The sequence below is a fragment of the Lonchura striata genome, chromosome 3 (assembly GCF_050655825.1).
Source record: "Lonchura striata isolate lonStrDom1 chromosome 3, ASM5065582v1, whole genome shotgun sequence".
Lineage (NCBI taxonomy): Eukaryota > Metazoa > Chordata > Aves > Passeriformes > Estrildidae > Lonchura > Lonchura striata.
This window is the reverse complement of record NC_140705.1, coordinates 96,769,363-96,790,883: the sequence shown is the minus strand read 5'-3', so window position 1 is coordinate 96,790,883 and position 21,521 is coordinate 96,769,363. Positions and strand designations below refer to the sequence as shown.

General features: G+C 40.1%; 1 protein-coding gene across 2 annotated transcripts in view; it reads left to right on the top strand.

Moving 5' to 3' along the window:
• Positions 1-907: 907 nt before the first annotated feature.
• Positions 908-21,521, top strand: part of XDH (xanthine dehydrogenase) — a 57,361-nt gene continuing 36,747 nt past the window's right edge. The window contains exons 1-4 of one of the 2 annotated variants that reach the window (XM_021537016.3): positions 908-970; positions 16,843-16,900; positions 19,154-19,250; positions 20,376-20,484. In XM_021537016.3, the coding sequence (XP_021392691.3) occupies positions 923-970; positions 16,843-16,900; positions 19,154-19,250; positions 20,376-20,484 (312 nt within the window). In that variant the 5' untranslated portion in view covers positions 908-922. Of the gene's footprint in view, positions 971-9,578; positions 9,954-16,842; positions 16,901-19,153; positions 19,251-20,375; positions 20,485-21,521 lie in introns of those variants that run through there. The other variant, XM_021537015.3, reaches the window with a different exon arrangement.

Here is a 21,521-nt window from a genome sequence, read left to right as displayed (position 1 = left end):
TTCACAATAATTTTCTTTTCTCTGAAGAATCTATTGTATTTGTCCCATCAAATAATTTTTATTTGCTCACTTTTGATTCTGAAATTTAATTTTTGGGTCCATTTTCCCTTTTAAAGTGTCTCTGCTCTTCCTTAGCCATTTCTCTCCCTAGCCCCTGGCTGTTCCAGCTTTTGTTGGTTGTTACCTACATGTCCCTCTTGGTCCTTCTCAGAAAAGCAGGTGCTCCCAGGCTGAACAGTTGAGCCCATGTCAAGCTGGAAAGAGCAGCCACTAGACTGAGGTAGGGACAGGGGCCACTGAGGCTCCATAGAGTGTTGGTCCTTGCTCACCAATATCCTTTATACAAGCAGTGGATGTCTGGGTTTTTTGCAAATCCTCTCTTCTTTTCAAATCTGCTTGTTAGAAAGTTCACTCCATTTAAACTGGTCTGCACCAAATCTTAGCCTGGAGCAGCACTGGTAATCCCTATGCCAGCATTGGTGTTCTGCTGAAGGCTCTGGGGTGACCAGAGCAGTGTGGGCAAAAGAAATTCCCTGCTGGTGGCCCATTAGCCATCCCTGCCTGCCCTCACTGGGAGCAGAGCCCGGGCACTGCCTGCCAGGCCCTTGACCTCCCTTCCAGTCCTGCTGCTGACCTCTCCAGCTGAGCAGCCCTGGGATCCTCTCCCTCTCCTCGCCCAATAGGGACCTGTTTTTTGTTAAATCACTGCTGGTTCTGGCTTTTCACAAATAAACAGACCATGACCATGAAAGCTCTAAAATTGTTTTTCCTTTTCATTGATCCTGAACACCATGTCACCATTCTGCATCCAAACCTCCACTGATGTCAATGTAGGGTAGTGATCAGGGATAATTATGTTCTTTCCTTACAAGGAATGCAGACATGAAACTGGTCAGGTTGGGAGACCTGAGAAACTCAAAGCATGAGAAAATATAAAAACAAAGAGGTCATCAACAGTCTGCCAAAACTGGTGGGTGCTTACTTTTATCTATGTGTAATTTTTTATGAGTTGCTTTATTGGTTTTTATTGAACCATTCCATTTATATCTTAGAAGACTGAAGTATTACTTGATGGTCTGTACTCACTAGAACTCTTTAACCAAATAAGATGTTACAGACTTCTTGGAGTTGTGATAAGAGAATATGCTTTGAACTCTCTAAATTCTCCTGCCCTTGGAAATTCACTGGATTATGCATTGTGGAATAAGCTGCTTTGTAGTTATTTCTTCTTTCAGAAAACAAAAAACTCTTCCAGGAAAATTAGTAGTACTTTTGTTATTCTTCAAGCTTATGTTGTTTTTGTGCCTCTCAGGTCAGTGTGGAAAAACAGCCTAATATGTTTACTTTTGCTTAATTGATCTTACTTTGGCTTTGCATCATTTTTTGCTGGGGCATCAATCCTGAGAACTGTAAACAGAGTGAAGACATGTACATGTTATGTTTCAGTCAACAGGGTACAGGTTCTGGATCCAGATTCTAGTCTCAGTGAAAACTGTGGGTGGTTTCTCACTAGGTGGAATTATTCAAAAACCATTTGATGTTTATTTAACTCCTCTCTCACCAAGTGTAGTGAGACAAGAGCTCAGCACTGAGTACTCTCAAACATTTCACCCGTGGTGTCATCACTCTTTGTCCTGCTATCTGGGCAGGTTGTCCAGCTTTTGTAATTAAATGATTTCTTAGGTGACACTAGCTGTTTTATCCACATAGAATTGAGAAGTGTAATGTGTATAACAGAGTGATTTTTCTAAAAGCCTTTCTTTTATAAGGATGTCTTTGTACTCTTCAAAAATGTAAAAGGTAGATATAAAATTACAATGTCTCTTTTTTTTTTTGTCCAAGTGTTTGTTCTAGTCATAGAAAAGTCAAGACTACTTAATATATGACTCCAGTAGATGGATCAAAGGGGGAGATTGAAGACCAGCTTGGTTAAGGCCTTCATTTTGTAAAGGAAAAGGCAAGTATAAGAAATGGCACCAGGCTTTGATGAATAAAATACAGGTTCTGGAGCAGTGTCTAGTGACAGCCTGTCTACCATTACATTTAGCTGTTAATTATCACATCTTTCACTGGCTGCCAGTCCTGGGTCTTCTGCTAGTTTGTGGCTGCTCCCCTATTCTGCAGCTCCTCTGTCTAAAGGGGAAGTGGCAGAGCAGGGAATAACAGACTGGGGCCTTGTTCCTCCTCTTTGTTCACCATCACTGTAAATGTGGCTGACAGCAATAACCTTCTGAATTAAGGAGATTAAATCAGAACAAGTAAATACTAGGAACGAATATCTGCTGACCAGTGCAACAGATCAATTCACTAAAATAAGAATCTGACTTTTCTGCTGTGCACTGCTGTGATATGGGATGATGTGATGATGGGGAAAAAAGAGGGTATTTCAGATGACCATTGAAGGTCCTTAGGATGTGGGTATTAGGTGTCAATGATGCTGGAATCCTGTCAGTTTTACTTGTGGTATTTCAGCTCTTAGTGCTGGTTACTGTTTGCATCTTTGTGCTTAACATTCTGTAAGACATAGCATTCAACCTCTTGCATATTCTACAGGCTCTACACTAGTCCCTTCTAAAAACTATTATCTGCTGCAGTAATTACCACCACAAAAGTAGTAGAGAAGATAACTAGGTCTTTCCTCTGGACTATCTTAGCTCTTTTTTATTTTTTTTTCCTTTTTTTTCTGAAGCTTTTGTTGTAGATCACAAGCTTTATGACACAGAAATTAAATTATCTTCTTGTATCTCAAATATTCTATTGTGGTGATAAACAAAATTATATTTTAGGACCACTGTGCAGTTTCTCTGGGACAGAAATGCTTTTATGTATGTAATCCAATTAGGATTGGAACCATTATGGTCTTCAAGGGGAGATGGATTTGAAGTTCTGAATTCCACTCCACTGTGTTTTTGTTTATATGGAATAGCTTATACTTTGTTCAAGGGAATAAAACTGTTGTTGTTGTGTTTTCTTTAACAAAGTGAATAGTGTTGGCTCCTTTAACCACTTAACTTGAGTTGTTCTTCTAGAGGTGATTTATCTCCTGAGAGGATCACTGAGAAACCATTGCAAAGAAATCACAGGTTTATTGAGCAGAAACCTGACAGGTGTGATTGGACATTCCTGTATTGCTATCAATAGAGATACCAGAGCAGGAAACAACTAGCAGCCCATTATCAATTTCTGCAGTCCCAACCTTGTTAACCCTTGGGACACAACTTCCTTTGTCCTGGGAAAAGAAAAATTGAGAATTTCTGCATACACACATATTTATCTTGCTCTTTCACCATTTTTCTCAAGTATTTTTCTAAGCTGTTTGGTTAAAGCCCATCTTGTCATCTTAATTTAACAAGGTTATTAATCATGTTTACATCAAGATACATCATCAGCATTCTTCTGAAAGTACAGGCATATCTGTACTCTAGTGAGGTGTCTTCATTAGTCATGCTAGGTATTTTATTGCAACAGCCTGTAATTACTTTGTCAGTAAATATCAAAACCTCATAGTGCCTACTTGAGTGATGGAAAGTAGCCTCCTACCAACCCATAGAAATTATCAGCTCTACCTTTTGTTCTCATATATAATAATACTGGATATAAAATGACAGTTGGGGGAAGCCTTTTTTTATTAGAAAAGGAAATCACTCCAATTCAGAAGGTAGATTAAAACTTTGTGGTATCTGCCATCAGGTGGTATAAAGGGCAATCATGGTAAAGGATCAGAAATATTTGAGATCTGCAAGTTTATAATGCAAGTATTTGAAGAAGCACAATGGAGATGATATAGTAATGTCTCTTTTAACCGTTTTCCAATGGAATTCTTGAAAAGTGGAAGTAACTTGTTCTTCATGAATTAGAAAGCTTCAGGAATGATGGTATAGTACTTCTGTTCAGTGCCCTTAAATATTCATACTTAAGGTACTTCTGTTTGAAAATAATCTGGGCCATTAAAAATATATCTTCTGAGTAGTCAGGGATTCAAACACATTTTAGATGTACATCATTACATGCTTTCTACATACAGTCAGCTTGCTTCTCTGTCTGCTCTTAATAAACTAAATTTGACACTATAAAGGCTCTTCTACTTCAAGTTGAGACTGTAGAATACCAGGAACATGAGGAAAATCTGTCTTGTGGATACTAGGCAGGACTGGAGGGGAAACACAGGACTTAAAGTAATGTAAGTTTCAACTTCAGCAATATGTGCTTAAAATATTATCCATTTTGTAGGCTCTTCAATTTTCAGTTTTTAAGCAGTTCATCTTTTTCATGCACTGCTTCTCTTGGAAGGGCATTCCTCAATGTTACTCCTATAATGTGTATGGCTTTTCTAATTTTCACCTTAAATGATGCATGCTGGGTTTATAGCAACTGCTCCTGAGCCCGAAGTTTTTCTTTCCTGTCTGATGTTTATGGTCGGTTACTATTGCTTAGTGGAAAATTATTTAGAATGAATTTGTTTTGAAGAGAAATCCAGAGAGTCAGGGGGATACGAGCTGACCATGGTGGCTGCAGTTTGAGACAACTGGCCTGTTTCAGGGATGGTGATGACATCTGCTCTCCTGCACTATGGTATTAACAAAACTCTTCTGCAAGTCTCTGTGGGATTGCCTTGTCACACTTGCCCAGTCAAGGCAGGCCATCTTAATGGTGGGAATTAGAAGGAAATCTCAGTTCAAGGTACTAAGATGTGCAGGTCTCTGTTTAGGCAGGGTCTGTGGAGAGAGGCAGCCTTTTCTTAGGCTTACATAGTTGGGGGATGCTCACAAGCTTTTGGCATACAAATCCCTCCTAGATCAGTCAAACGTTTGGTTGATTCAGGAAAACATTTTTGGTTCATTGTTAGCAGAAGCAGCTGAGGAGGATTTCTTGGTTTTTCAAATGAACTGTCCATCAAAATACTGCATTCTGAAATTAGAAAAAAAATACCAGTGAGACACAGAGCAAGTCAGAGGATTTGTGCAGATGCCCAGGCAGGATCAGGACAGTATATGAAATAGAAATTTACTTCAAATAGCTAGTATCAGAGTTTTGACAAGGAGCCACATGCTAGACTGCATCCAGTGTATAGGCAAGAGAAAACTAGGTATTACCATCTTCCAAACAAAATTAATTCATACCTTCACAGGGCAGAACAAAAGCAAGGCAGACTTTTGTGTAGAGACTCTCTCCTGTGAAGAGGAGCAGTGGAAAGTTAGCCATGCATGGGTATGGTATGGGCACTACATTTTGCTTAGTTCATCTGGCCCAGAAGCTCCTATTTACCTGTGCAGGGATCTTGGAATATCACAGGATTGTTAGAAGCCAGAGAGGCAGTGATTTAGCAGCTGTTCAGAAGAATGGAGAACCTTGTGTGGTTCTTGCTGCTGCTTCTCCGCCCTTTCTTCCCTGGAAGACTCTTTGGAGACAATGCTTCCTCCTATACCAGGAGCAACAGCATGGCACTGTCTGCAAGTGATCTCTGCCCCCTTCTGAGACAGAGATATGTTTAAATATAAAAGATGCTCCTAAAATGTCAACAGATGAAGAGAAAGAAAGATAAGAAGGAGGTATGATTTTTATTGAGTTAGATTATCAGGACAGATATAGGAAGTCTCTCACATGGTACCTGGAAGCAGGTAAAAGACAACTGATAGGTGTCAAGTTTGGTGCTGCTGAAGACAAGGAATACACATTAACAAGCCTGCTTGAAAAGAAGATGCTTTATGGGTCAGATATCTGAAACATCCTTTGTTTGGCCCACTGGAAGAAACACTGAATGCATTGAAATAAGTCATGCTTTGCTAATTGTTGTGATGAATATTGACAAGCAGGACTCCTCAACAGAAGGCTGCATTGGCTAACCTTGCTCATTTCTTGCTCTCATAGGAAGACAGGTGGTAGGACAAAGTAAAGAGGTATAATTAAACTCCACCCATCTTCAAAAGCAGGTGAAGAGATCATAATTTATGCAATAAATCTGGATAATTAGACAATATTTGTACAATTAGAAGCTGAACACTGAATGATTAGTGATTCATTAATAATGAGCTAGTATCCACTCACAAACCTCAATGGGGAAATTAAATTTATATTTGCTTTGTGATGACGATCTTTCTCAAATATCTGTCTGTAACCAGAAAGGAATTTAGACCTCTCATAGGAAAGTGCATGAACATAATTTCTTTTTTTAATTTGAGAAATGCCTCTGAAAAAATGTGCAGTACTTTACTTTCATAATCATATGTCAATTTGATGTGGAGATTTCTTTGGGGGGTTTTGCGTTTGGTTGGGGTTTTTTGGAGTGTTTTATTATTGCAGAGTATTACGTTTACTTTCTGTATTGGGATCCTCAATGGTTTTGTTTCTTTAAACTCTTTTTGGGGACTTTGGCAATAAAGAATGAATGTCCCTATCCAGTGAGATAAAAGACCAACTTCTTTCAGGAACGTGTCTTCACCAGTGGCTGATAGGTGATGCCAAAGAGAAGAACAAACATCCTCAGGTACCACACTCTGTCTTTACATTCCATTTTTAATCATTACTCTATGATGTTTTGGGTTTTTTTAGAACTTGTACAGGGAACACTCAGAACAAAAGCCACAACAACCAATAGCTGAAGCTCTAAAAAGGGATTTTTAAGAAGTTAGAGATAGTGTGCACAGCTCTAATTAACCTTGTATGCCCTCATGGCTGACCCTGGTAACAGCAGGTGGAGATCTCTTGAGATCCCACCCAGGATACACAAGCCAACAGAGGAGGGATCACCAGAACTAAAGCACACAGGTTGTTTCCACTCAGGGGAAAGGTGCTGTCACAGTGGTTTAGCAGCAGTGGCTCCAGAGGAGCAGCGGGCACACAGAGCGAGTGTGCAGACACTGGAAGCTTGATATGGAGTTACTGCATTAAAGCACTGACTTGGGACACTGTTCTCTTTTGTATTTGTTTTAAAAATTGCTCCTTGTAAATCCCTTCATAGAATTCTCTTCAGAGTCACTTGTACTTTCTTCTTTCCTGTTTCCTGGAAGAGGAGCATGAGAACAGAGCAACAAATCTTCTCACTTCTGTTTGTTTTAAATCTCCTTTATTACCCCTGGCATTGTGTCCTTGTTGTAGTTTCATCCATTTACCTAATTCTGGCAGTAAGCTCCTGGCAGGAATGGTGTTTCCATAAATTTCACTGTATTTACAGAGCAACACATATGATCATCTGCAGAACAGATGATTAATATTATTATGATTGCAAGAGCCAGGTCTGCAGGATTAACCAGTCAGAATGAGGAAAGTCAGCTGCTTTTTAAGAAAATATATATTCTTGACTAATATCAACTGCTTTAGTGAGTGAATGAAACTGCAGGGAATTTTAAATTTCTTAAACATTCCCATCTCAGAGTTATGAATGGGCAAAGGGATGATTTCTAAAATGGGAAGCCTGATAGACTTTATCTGACTGGCAAGTCAAAATACTTTGTCTCATAATAATTTTTGTTTGAGGAAAGTTTTCTGTTTTAGCTTACTTAAGGGTGTTCTAGGTTGAGGGTTGAGGATTTTGTAAGTTTGCTTTCTTTTGCTTTCACTTTCTTTTCTCTGATTTCTTGTAATCCTCTGTTCTGTTTCCGAGCAGATGGGATTTCAAAAAATGGACAAGAGATTGCAATAGCACGTGCTCTCATGCTCCAGAGTTATTAAGGCACTAGGAAAATTTCTGTTCTGTATGCCTTGGTTCTGTGCATTGCAATGGGTATAGTAATAGACTATCCCATCAGGGTGGTGAGAGAATGAGTGAATTTGGTGCTGTGTGATCAGTCACTCTGAGATGAGATCTGAAGTTTTAAATTACTATGTAATCTACATATGGAGATCATTATCATGATTGTATTTATCTTTAGTTTTGTCGTAGGTTGATGGATTAAATTCCTGTGATGGACTATCATAAGGTGCTGCTTACTGATTTAGCAGAAAGTTTACCTATAATATCACCAAGACTAGGCAGAAATTTGAGTATGGGCTTCCTTAAAAAGGTGATTATATGATTGGAAGTGTTCTTTTAACCTAAGAACTGCATCATGCGTTATGGAAAACACAGATTAGGAAACTAAACAAGTTTGATTTTGGTGTTAATGCTGTAATGGCTAGTTGCTTTGAGATTGCTGTAATAGCATGCTACTTGTGGTTATGAGTAACAATTGTTATTTGAAATATTACAAAACTATTAATGAGTAGTAACCTTGTGTACGCTAATTTTGAGATTGAAACTTGCTACATGAGGGTAGTGCTTGTGTCAATTCTGCACAGAAATGTCAAACAACAGAGTTTAAGATTACTTGGAGAAAAGTGTTTTTTTTCTAGTACTCTGATATGGCAAAGCAGGAGGTGCCAGACAATAGGTGTCAGCACTGGTTCAGCTATGCACAACTTCACTGAAAACATAGATTAAGGCAGCTAGTTTTAAGAACAAATTTGCTGTGACCTCTACTTTCAGCAAACTGAAATGCCTGTAAAGAAGGCTGGAACCATGTTTAACATTTGTTATAAAATAGGTTTTCTAGGGTACAGACTGGAAACAGAATAAATGAGACAGAAGATAAAAGCTGGTAAAAATAATGTATGTATTGTATTCACTGTGAAATGCTTCTGTAATACTGAAGGAAAGACTGTTTCTGAAAATTGTAATTTAGGCTTTATTATCTCATGAATTATTCAGAGAGGTTCCTGAGAAGACTTTGATATAGTGCTTTCCTAGGGATTTAAAAGAAATAATTAAACTTAATCAAAACTAATTGAAACTGAAGAAGGAAAGCAAAATCACAAAAATCAGAATGGAGCAGACAAGGTACAATGCTAGGAAACTTCAATGAGACTTTGGAACTGTGCTGTTTTGTGGTGGAATTTTAAACTGGAAGCTGCTGTTTAGATATCTTGTTCATTAAACCAATGCAAGTCCTATGAATTCTGCCTTCACATGGATGATTCTGCCAACAGCTTTGGAAGAAATAAACATGAAAGCTTCACACAAAATGTGTAGTTGTGTAATGGAGAAGCCAGAAGAAACCACCACCAGGGAAATGGAAGACAAAAAAAAAATCCTTGGTTTTCCTCAGTGCTTCACTGGTAAACATGCACCTAGAAACCAGGATGTGAGGATTAAGCCAAAACAGGTAAGACTAAATACTTTGAGCTCTTAAAGTATGACATGGTCTTAGCCCAGCACCTCAAAAGAGGTGCTGGATTAGTGTGCCAGTTTTCTAGAATTACTTTTATGTGGACAAACACATACCTGTTTGTATGGCCTCTGAGGCAGAGGATACTGCAGCTTTAAAACTGCAAGGAAAAATAGTGAAATAGTCTTGCAGTCAGTTTAGTAGCAGATGTGCACATATCAAGGAGTTTTTAAAATAAGCAGGTGTTGTCATTAGAGACTTCTGTGTGGTGAATGCCAGGTGGATGGCTGTGCACTGAACAAGGGAAACAGCTTTTTCTTGTCAATATTTGGTGAAGGACAGCTGGGAGAATGCCCCCTCCCTCCCCTGAAGTTTGCATTGCATTGCAAAACCCTGTGAATTCCTTGCTAGCAGCAGTGTCAGTGGCACACAGCAGTGCCCCAAGCCTGGCAGGATAATCTAAAGGAAATGCAGCTGAATTGTGATCCTCTGCTATATAAAAGGGGGCGGGTCACTGTGCTCGTTCCAGATCCTTTTCTGTCATTAGGGCTGCAGGAGCACCAACCACACGCCGCTGGCACGCCTCTTCATTGCCTCTTATATAATACGGGGTTTCACAGGGCACCGACGTACAAATAAAGTCAAACATTGTTGAGGCAGACTCCTTGTGTTACTTGTGCTGGGCTGGTGCTCACTTTGGACTGCTCTCACAAGGCTGATCTGTGTCCCTGTTTAAGTGAAGTTTGGAAGGTGTGCAGGATGGCTCCCAGCAAGGCAGGGGATGAACTTGTTTTCTTTGTGAATGGTAAAAAGGTAAGGAAGATTGCAGCTTTCTGTCCAGCTTGCTCCTGGATTGATTACTTACTTTTCTGGTCATCTTTTTCCTCCTCTTAAGTTTTCTGATAAGAATATGTGTTCCGTGGCTTTTAAATATTAAATTGTGAAGACTACATATTGCTTTGCTAAATGGCTTTTTCTCCTCTTTGACTTTACCTTGTGAGTTATTCAAAGAACAACACAATTACATAATATTCCTTTTACATTTGAGATTTATGGGCAATAATTTACTACAATTCTGATGTAACTACTTTTAAATAAGTATGCACTGCTTAATACAGAAATTTCTACTAAAAATTCCAGTATTTACAACAGATTTGGAAAATTTAACTCAAATGGAAGCATCCATATGTAATTCATATAAGTAATTCTAACATCTGGTTTTTGAAAGCAATTTAGAAAAATGTTTATTCCATTCTCATTTAGAAAACTTTTCAGAATTGAAAGCCCATTAACTGATACTGATTCCTGGCCATAACCTGAGAAGTGGCTGTGTCTCACAGGAGGCTGGGGTGCTCATTGCACATGATGGACACATTTGAACAGCTTGTCCCAGAGCCCCCTTTCCTCAGTTTGCACCCTGCCTGGCTAGCAAGGCAGCCTTGCCTCTTCAAAGGCTTGTTACGACAGTCCAAGCTGACTCTTTGACCAACTACCAAGTTAATTCTGAGCTCAGCTCAGTGCTGCCTTCCCCACCTTCCCCTTGCCTAGACACTTGGGCAGGGGGACTTGTGCCAAAGCAGCTTCCTGCTGGGAAGGGGAGGGGACAGGTTTGCGTATCCATTGGTGTGGAGCCAAGAGTTCGCAAACCTTCCCTGAGCACTGCTCAGGGGTAAATTGGGTGGTGTACTAAGTTTGGGCTAGACAATTTTTTAGTCCCTTGAGGGAGCACACAATACTCTCAGCTGGTTAAAAAGCTCTGTGCCCTGCCTTATAGACTGGCACAGAGTTACTATCCATTTTGCTTTCTTTTGGTTTTTCATGGTAGTTTAATGTAGATGAGAGTGTAGCTACCATGAGGAGTTTTAGTTATGAATTTTTATCCCAAACTGGATTGGAATTAGAACTTTCCAAGGTACTAGTGGATTTGATATTCATGTTTTGTTTTATTGATACATGAACAGTTTACTGAAGAACTAAGTTTATCAAGTCTGCAGTAAAAGTTAGTCATAGAGTTGTTAAATATAATCTGATGTAGAGCCCAGGCTTGGTTCTGAGGTTTTATAGAGAAGGATGACAACTAAAGCTTTGCTTACACAGATTAGTAGTGGTTTATATGTGGTAATTGACATATCAGCTGTTCATTGTTTGTAGAAAGAGTTGAAAACTTGAAGCTCCAAGTTAATTGTAGCTAGCTAATTCAGTCTGGTGATTGAAATTGTGACACAGGATGGTCTGAATTTTATCTGGTGAATTTTCTGCTATGGTGGGTGCAGGTGGCACACCATTAACTTGTTGTCTTCTTGCTCTTTGAAGTTTTTATGAGATGCCTCCTTTGTGAACCTCAGTGTGTAGAGGGTGAGCTTGGAGCTCTTTAGATCTTGCATTAGGAGGTTGCCACAAATGTGTTAGGCAATCCAGATCCTGATACAAGCTAAGTGTCCTGTCTTGTTTGAGTTTTCTTTTTTTTCCCCCTGGTATGCCCTAATGAGAGAGAATTGTAGTTCTAGTGCCAGATCAGCTGAGGTTCAAAATTGATAGGCCTCTCATGGTAGGTATGAAGTGTTTATAAACAAATTCCTACACGCAGTCAGAAGTGGTGCTTCAGCACTGGCTGGTGCTCAGTTATTACAAGAGCACTGCACTGTGTAAACTGTTGGAAAAGTCCTTTTTCCTGGAGAAGATATTTTGCTAACATGTGAAAATGTCTCTTAGTCAAAGCCCAGAGCTGGCCTTGTGGGTCTCTCTTTTATGCACATGGGGTGAGGTGGGGAGGGGGAGTAATGGCAGCCTAGGCCCTGAAGGCCTTTTTATTAAACAACCTTTTTATTTTGGATCTTCTGCCTGTCCTTGCTATGTCCTGAAGGTAATAAACCTGCTGTGAGTGACACTGGCCTTGTTGCATTTCAGCAATTTTTATTGAACTGCTGTTCATGTTTACAAAAGCCTGACTGTGTGCATGCGTAAAGGGGTTTCTCACAGTGTGATCTTTGGCTTGGCTAAACAAAAACCACCAAGGGATGATTAATATTCCCAATGTTACCAACTCATTTGAATGTCAAGTCTTTGTCAGCATCCTTTCCCACTGCCTCATGGAGCAAGCAGTTCTAGTAAAGGAGCAGGTCTCACTTGGTCTACTCAGAGCCTTCAGTGGCTTTTTTTTTTTCCTTATTACTTTGTGTGTTGCTAAAGTGTCTCAAGTTACAACCCGACCAAATGCAGGTTTAAGAGAGAGAGAATTGGACTCATGGGGCACCCTGATCTTTGGCAGTGTATGTGGAGTTTATTGTGACATTGCTGCACATGAAAGGTGATGTGATGGAAGGAGTGGCAGGAAGTGCCTGGAAGTGCAATTCTGCTGAAACAGCAGGTAGCAAGAGGAAAAGGGGAGAGGCAGGCATTAATATCTTCTCTCTGGTGACCAGTGGCAGAACCTAAGGAAACAGCATCCATCAGGGGAGATTATGAAAAGGTTTTTCACTCAGAGGGTGTTTGGCCACTGGAACAGGCTCCCCAAGGCAGTGGTCACAGCACCAAGTCTGACAGATTTCGGGAAGTATTTGGACAATGTTCACAACCCCTGGTGTGATTCTTGGGGTGTCCTGTGCAGCCGCAGTAGTTGAGCTTTGGTTTTAGTGGGTCCCTTCCAAGTCAGTATATTTTATGATTCTGAGGTAGGATATATCACTATCCATCTGGGATCCTGACTAAATATTCTGATTTATTCACTGCAAACACTGTGGTAATGACAATGGCCAGTGGGAAAGGTTACTGGTTTGTGAATTCATGACAGCTTGACATCACAAATGGGCTGCTGACACTGTCACTGCACAAAATCATGTGATTAGAGGTGGTTTGTAAGACAGGGACATGGATTGCAGCAAATTCTTCTCCCTCACATTAGCCCAGTCTGTACTGTTGTCAAGGAAAAGTCTCCTTGGAGCAGCTGAGCATACTTTACATTCAGGACTGTTTATTTTCAGCACCTGTCTACTTCACTGGGCATATAGCTTGGCACACTACTAACTTAAAGTTATCTTAATAGTCTGCCTAGACTAGAATACAAATCAGCATGCTCCATTTAAAGCTAATAGTGGCCATGTTTTTTCCCTGGCTGAAAAGTCTGTCTCATGCATATGTAGCATGTAATTTTAGTTTAAACACATGGAGTCAATATTTCTATTTCTATTTTGAATGCTAAAGGAGGATCTATGCTGGAAGCCATATTAGAGCTCTTACCACTTCCAAAGTCTCTGGGTATTTGATTGCTGATGGGACCAGCTAAAATCCTGGATTTTTTCTGAGCTTTGTGAACCTCTGGATTCTACATAAACAGTGACTTACAAGCTTTCAGTGTGCTGGTTTAAAGCAGAACAAAATGTTCTCATGACTAGTAGGAAATTTACATTGTGTGGTAATATTCAGTTTTTTAGTCTGTGTTCTAATCATTTTTCCTAATAAATGAATTTGAAATCTCTCATTGACTTCAGGAATAACACACTGACAGGTTTTAAGGCCCATGGGGACCTTTACATGTGACTGGTCTGACTTGCTGTGTGGCAGTCTGGTTAAAACCTTTCACTTTCTCTTCTTGCAACTTAATGAGTAGTCAGGGATTAGTGAATGTATGGGAGCTTGACCTTCAGGAAAGCACCTGCTTCTCATTTATAGACCCCAACTGATGGAAAGCAAGTTGTTTGGCAAACTGGGAAAGTTAGTTTCCACTTTCTTTCTGTTCTTCTATTTAACTTGTTCAATTACTGTTCCCTTAATCTGAAAAATCTCTAACTTTCTGGGAATAATAATTTAAATATACTTTGTGTTGTAAAGACAAAGATATCTAAATTAGTGAGAGGCAGGTAGAGAAGCTGGAAAATTTTTGTATTTTTGTACATAAAATTATGGGGACATGAGCTCAGCATTTTTCTAGACTTGTCCATGCACTCTAAAGGTATAAAGAACTGCTTCAGAACCTGCTCTGTGTGGTACTAAAAACCACAAAGAACTTCAGGGCCAGGCTAGGCTCCCTGCTGAGGTGAATCTGAGTATTTAAAATTCCTAGAATCAGTACGCAAACAGACATTTAGTACAAACACAGCAGTACAGAGTAAATCTGTTGAGAGTCATTTGACTGTCTGTGCCATCCCAACATTTTCAACAATGTTTCTTTCTGCATTTGATGAATAATTAAGCTGCCAAATTTAGGAAAATCAGTTTTAAATTGTTGAAATATGGCTGTCAATCTGATACACCTGCAATATTACATTTGATTAAAAAAACCAAAACAAATTACCAAACACTAAAAACTTACCAAAAGGGAACTATTTCTATAACTACATTATCTAAGTTGTCTATCCTACAACCACAGAAGGAAATGGATGAGATTCAGTTTCTTTCTGTACAAGGACACTGGGGGAGGTGAGCTGGAACTGTGGTATTGAGCTGTGAATTATATTGTACTGGGCATCAGACAAGACATGTTATCCCCACCCGCAGTGTTGCAAAATACTTTAAGAACAAATCACAGCAGGAGATTGCAACAAACCACTGGAGGAATGATATGTTGGAGGACAAACCAGCATCAACAATAATGAGCAAGAGGCAAGAACAGCAAAAAATTCTTAGCCTGTGCCCAGCAAGAGAGACTCATCAGCAGGCATCCTCCCAGGAGGAATCTGAAGTGAAGAGAAAGGACTCCTTGATCTCTGTGTGCGATTTGTGTTAATCCAGAATGTTCTCCAAACTCTTACCCATATCTCCTTCAGATGCCTAGTCTCTGCCAAGATTGCAGATATTCAGCTCCACTGGAGTAGTTTGAAGTGACTGAAGTAGCAATCCAGGGCTGTTGGCTGGAACAGAGTAAGGATGTGGATTGTCTGGGATGTGGTGGGACCTACTTTCTGATACAGTTGAGCAAAGCTTTGGCTTTGGGACTTCACACATTCTTACGTCACTAAAAGTACATGGAGATGAGTGGTTCAGTGAAAAATGAAGGACTAGGCCTGTCTTTTATTTCCTGCTTCCTGAAGAGAAGCCAGTGGGCCAAACTTCTAATTGCTTGGTTTGAGAACATAACTGAGCACTTCTTGGACTCTTTCAAGAAAATATCTTGAAAGGGGTTTTTTTATATATAAGCATAGAATAGTCTTTAACCATTCTGAAACTTCTTCTCTGTGTCTGGCTATCTTGGAAGCTGCTTTGGAAGAGTTTGCAATGGCCATTGGCACAGACCTGAGGAAGAAACTCAGTGTGACAGTGGGAGCTGCTGGGGCTGGCTCATCACCTGTGGAATGGCTCTGAAAGGCCATTTGTCCACTCAGAGTCACAGGGATGTTTGGAATTTCCTTCTCATATCTGTCTGTTTGCTAAGGTGCTGCAGAGGGATATATGGGCTTACTCTGAACCAGAGTAATGGAAGAGCCACTGTGTGCTTTTCCATGTGTCCAGGAGGTGAGGGAACAGGAGCACTCTGCTCTAAATAGCAGCAATGAGTGCTGCATGATCTACAATACAACAGTCCCAAACTAGAATGAACTCTTTTTCCTGTGGATCATCTGATCATCCCCGGTGAAAGAATGAGATGTGCAAAAACCAGTTGTGTTTTGTAGCAGCAATTTTACCAGTTAACTCTAAAACGGTGAACTCAAACAGCAAGTATGAACCATGTCTCTTTAGGATAACCCTGTCACGTGTCAAAGGCATAAAACTGAAGCAGGACAGAGGTTGTGAAGGTTTTTTATCAGTGAAAAAAGAAAGTAAAAAAATTACTTGAACAAATGACCCCTGCTTCAATTTGCCCTTCAAACTGGGAGTGATTAAGTCAAATAAACTGTAACTATTGTACTTAGGACATGCATAAAATAAGAGCCAAGAACATGATTATATTTTGGCACACAGTCAATTTGGAAGAGTTTCTTGACATTTTGTTATTAACAGAAAAAGGGGAAGACAAGCCCTGTGGCAAGGGCAGAACTTTGGTTTCTGACCACTGGGCAGAAGTTAAGTGTTTTATGTCTAATGGATAACTTCTAATAGTATGGTTTATTAATAGGATGGAGGTGGCACAATATGTGCAGCAAAAATTTCTCCTTTCTTGGAATTTTGTATTCCCACATTTGGGATAGCTACTATTGTAATGCTGATTGATTTCAATGCTACAAGGGAAGGAGAAACTTCAGAGGATTGGTACTTGCTGCCGATCCTGCTTCACCTGGGTTGACACATTACAGTTTCCACTCTTGGGTTTTTTTTCTCTGCAAAACCTATTACAGATGCTCTTTCTGTCATTCTGTTCATCTGCTCAGTTTCTCTGTCTCTTCCAATAAAAGAGAGGACAGAATTCAGTTATTCAGGGTCAGTAAAGAGGAGACACCATTTGGGATGTGTCGGGAACCCAAGATTTGAGTACAAAACACAGTTCTTTCTCTTCTCACTACTGAATCTGCTATTTTTGATAAAGGGTTTTTTTGCCTCAGTGTGCCATGACTGAAAAACTCAGATGTATGTAATGCATATACTTCCCTCTGACACAATAAATTCAAGGAAACATTGTGTCTGGATCCATGACCAACATTGCTGAAATAATCAGTGATTTTTGTTCCCTGCTTTGGAAAAGAAGTTGCAGAAAGACCAGCTTTCCCCTTGAAACTTACTTATCTCTGTTGTAAAACATTTTGTGTTTATCAATATCTTTCCCTTCTTGCAGGTGGTGGAAAAAGATGTGGACCCAGAAACAACCCTGTTAACTTATCTACGAAGAAAATGTATCCAGTGCCAGAAAAAACTGCAAAAGGCTTTAAATGCCTACAGCGTTTCATAATTGTTTATTGTTCTGTCACTTCTGTACTGGGCAGAGCTTTTGCACAGAGTGTAAAGAGAGAGTGCTTTGCATTGTCTGGTTTTTCTTGCTAGCAAAGATTACAGCTGCTATTCCAGGCTTAAACAATGACAAATCTTAAATTTATATGCTTTAGATGATTTATTAATACTTTAAGGAAAAACTTGTAATTTCACAGAATGATGGAAAGGAAGCAATAATGAGATGGCAATAAAATTGAAGGAAATTTAAGTTTGTCCCACACAAATGACAAAGAATTCTCTGGCCAAAACACCATATTGGCTAGCTAGTGTCCCATAACTTGATAATTCTGTGCTGTTTATCAGATGGCTCAAGAGGCAGGGGCTCCCCCCACGTATCGTGGGCATGTTCACACAAGGAGATGCAAGCGGTCACATTTCACCCCTGTTTGAAACTGGTCAACACATGAGTCAGAACAGCTGCAAGAGTGGAGTGGCTTATCACTGTGATGACCAGGCTGGCTGTACCAGGTCTGGTTCTGTAGGTAGTGTCATTCCATGTTTTCTTGAGTTTTTGTCTGGCCAGCTGGGTGTGTACATCTGCCAAACTGTTCACAGCTCTGTTGCTGTACCCATACCATGCTGCTGTGTTCCATTTGTCTGGGAGCTGAAAGAAGTACAGGGCTTGAATCGCACTCCTCTTGGAGGTTTCCAACAGAGTTTATCTAAGTATACCATAGATGGATAAAGGTCAAGTGGAAATGTAAGTGGCATGATTCTTGTGCCTAGGTGTGCCTGTCTTACTGCTAGAACTTTTATATCTAAGCCTGTAGATAAGTAATGCAACTAGCTTTGTAAAGAGATAATCTGAGATCTTCAAAACATGCTGATCTTCTACATGAGCTTTCTGTTTAGGATCAGACAAATACTTTGAGAAACATGTTTTATTGAGGCAGGTTAGCGCTGTTGTCAAGAGAAACATCAGATGGTGTGGGAAAGCTGTATTTCTGCTCAATGATTGTATGAAAAGCAGTGGTGGCTTTAAGGGAAAGTTTTAATTGTGGACTTGGCAGCGTTATGTTTATGGTTGGACTTGGTGATCTTAGTGATCCTTTCCAACCTAAATGATTCTATGATCTTCTAGAAACCGTCAGTGCCCCACTATTCGTAGTGCAGTCAAGATGAACTGAGTTCCCTCTATCACAATGTTTGTTGCTTTTCTAAAGGCTGTGTGATACAGGGAAAGGCACTGATTATCTCAACTCGATGTGTCCATTGCCAATGAAATCAGCTGAGTTTTACCCCATCAAAAGTCTCTCAACTTTGGCCAGTTCTCATTGCAATAAATAATAGTGCCTAATTACCTTCTAATGAGTGAAGGAACCTAAGCAGAAGTGACTCAAGGAATTACCTCCTGAGCTCCTTTGCAGAACATGTTATGTAATTCCTGATTTTAAAGCATGGCCATGAACTCAGCAGTCTGTAGAGGAATCTGCATAGGCCAGTCCATACACTCTGTGAGCTCCCAGGTGTCTATGCAGGGATTCTGTGCATCTCCATGATTTCTAGCTCTCAGTGTCTCCCTCTTATGATTTTGTGGGACCCAGGCTCCTGGGGAGTGTGCTTGGCTGGTTTTGTTCCTCTCAATTGGCAAGACATCAGAAATGGAGTGGCCAGACCATGACTTTTGAGATGCAGGTAGTTTGTGAGCAGTTCAAATGCAGCCCCCAGCCAGTGCTCAACTGTGTAACTTGTAGCCCTGAGTGACTGCCCTGCCTGGGAGCCTTCTGGGTTGTAGGAGTCACCAGGTGTAGGACGAAGTCAAGCCCCATCACTGAGAGGTGCTGAAGGAGGCTGTCACTATGTGGCTCAGGGCTGTGCCTGCATGCCTGAACAGCTCCTGCTCAGCCATTGCCAGTGCTTGATCTCCCTTGTGTCATTTCCACTTCTGAGTCATGGAAAGTCCATGGGAACTGTTGCAGTTGAGGATTTTTTTTATTTCTGAGAGTGTGTTGGGGTGGGGCTGAGTCCTTATGAGGGGTTTGGGTGTTGATCTCAATAGTTACATGCAAGGTTTTGAAACTTTGCTTATGTTAAATTATTAAGCAGAAGAAATTAGTGATTTGCTTCCAGCACAACTAGTTGCTCAGCCTTGATTGATAACTTGAGCAAGTGCCTGCCAACACTTTTGGTGTTTTCCTTAATTCCTGTTCTCTCAGTGGGCCTGTGTGGAACCAAACTAGGCTGTGGAGAAGGTGGATGTGGTGCTTGCACTGTTATGATATCCAAATATGATCCCTTTCGGAAGAAAATCCTGTATCCTTTGCAATCTGAACTCTGCAACAGAGAAATAAAATGGGGACAGATCCAGGTTGTTGACATACCAGACATGGTACTATTTTTAAAAAAAAGTTATATAATGAATGCTTCTGCCAAAACATAATTTTTCACTTTCAGAACATAAGCTCGGAAGGCTAAGATAAGAAAGTATTTTTCTTAAAGTATTTCACAATGTTTATAAGGAACTGTTTCTTTGTGCCTTGCAATATCTGCACTGATTCTAAGGTAGCTTTTTCCTGTAACAAACCATATAATGGTTATTTTGATAAAATCTTTATTGTATTATGACAATAATCTCATTTCTGTAGGCCAGCAGATATTAACTTTTTTCTATACTTGTATTGTAATCTTCAGAATTATTTTGTGAGACAAAATTTCCTCCTGTTCTCACTTTAATTAAATGAAAAGGAGAAATAATGGAATCAAAACAAAGGGGAACACAGAGAGGGAATGAGACAGAGACAGGCTTTAGTTTAGTTTTACTGTGGGGAACAGAAAGCACTGAAATCTTTAATATATTTGGAAAAATGCTTGGTTATACTATAACTTGGATCCTCGTGGTTCTGCTTAATAGCATGGCCATGAACAAGATATCTGTAGGGTCATTATTCTGTCTTGATAGAAATGAGAAAAATAGCTAGTTCTTATACGGGTTTTGGCAACATTATTCTCTATTACCTTCAGTCTAGATTTTTTGCTGATGTTTACCATCTAGAAACAGCTTTCTAGCTAAAAGACTGAGAACTCCAGGCTTTTATGTAACTTTGCAAGCATCCAGCTGCACAACATTTTGGTGTTTGTAGTCTGCCCCTACAAATCACTTGTATGGGTCCTGTATCTTAACATGCAACAGGAATGTTTAAAATTGCTATATCTAGGTGAAATCCTGTGCCCAGATCAAACTGTAAGGGAAATGGTTTAGAACTTTGGATGGCTGGGTACTGTAGGATTTGGCTTGAATTTAATTCTTGTATCACATCTACTCAAGTGCTCCTATTGTGTCCACTGCTGTAGCTTCTGAGTACTCTTCACTGCTCCAGTTCCCTTTTTCCTTTGCTGAGCAGCACTGTCAAATGAAATGACCTTAATGTACTGTTTTAGCCACCATACTGCCAATGCTTGTCTCTTCCCTATCTGTGCCCTGCATCACGTGGCTGTAACTACTGTTGAAGGCATAGGAAACACAAAATCCAGGCTGCACCCAGTCCAGGTAAGCTGTTAATATTGGTAACTTTAAAACCCTCTATGCATGTTTTCTTATGCTAATTAAACCTGTTCCAGGACACTGGGACCTACACCATAACGCTAAAGCCATGAGGCTGACTCTTCACATGAACAATCCATACTTGCAGGAATGGCAAGTGGCAGAATCAAACTCCTGAGACAATGCTACAGCTCTGTTCTGCCCCTAACAGGTTAACTCATGCTATCCTAGCTGAATTGCCAGTGCTTTTGTCCTTGGGCTGCATGGCTTTATTTGGTCCACATCCTGGCCTGGGAAGGCTGATGTTGTGAGAAAAGCCAATCTAATGACCTGGAGCTAGGAAATCTGGGACAGGTTTGGGCTCTCCTGTGGCCTTCTATGAATGACTTTGGTTTCTGATCTTGCATAATTAGGAACCTTCCCTGCAGTAGTGAAGTAAATTTTGGTTCAGTGACGTTTCTGGAGTCTCAGAATATTCTTGGTGAGAAGGAGCAACAGGAATGTGCATCCTTGCTCTTCTAGCAAGGTGTTACAATGCAGCCTTGCCTCTCTTTGTCAGACACCTGCTCCCTTACAGTAAACTGTGATTCATCTCAGTTTGCACAGTGGGTAGGACTTGTGCCAGTATCTGAGGGAGTAAACAACAAAGTGAAAAATAAGTTTGATGTGCATGATTGGATGACAACCAATCTGGCCCTTGTTCATCTTCTTTTCTCTCCCCCCACCTGAAGATTCTGACAGCTAAGTTTTGAAATTCAAACTCTGGTCTCGGCAGATAGCCCAAACCTTCCTAGCATGGTAAATCTGAAAAATTCCTGATCTCCTTGGAATCTTCTAGTGGCCCTCATTCATATTTTGACTGTTTGCATAGGTGGAAACTTTTCAAGCTGCTCTCCTCTTTGAAGGCTGTCTCACAGATTAATTGACCAGAGAACATCTGATGATAATCTTAACTCCTCTGTGATACTGGGTTTTGCTTTTAACAGCAGTGTAATAGAAACAAGCACAACAACAAATGAACCTTGATATTATGGGCTAATTGT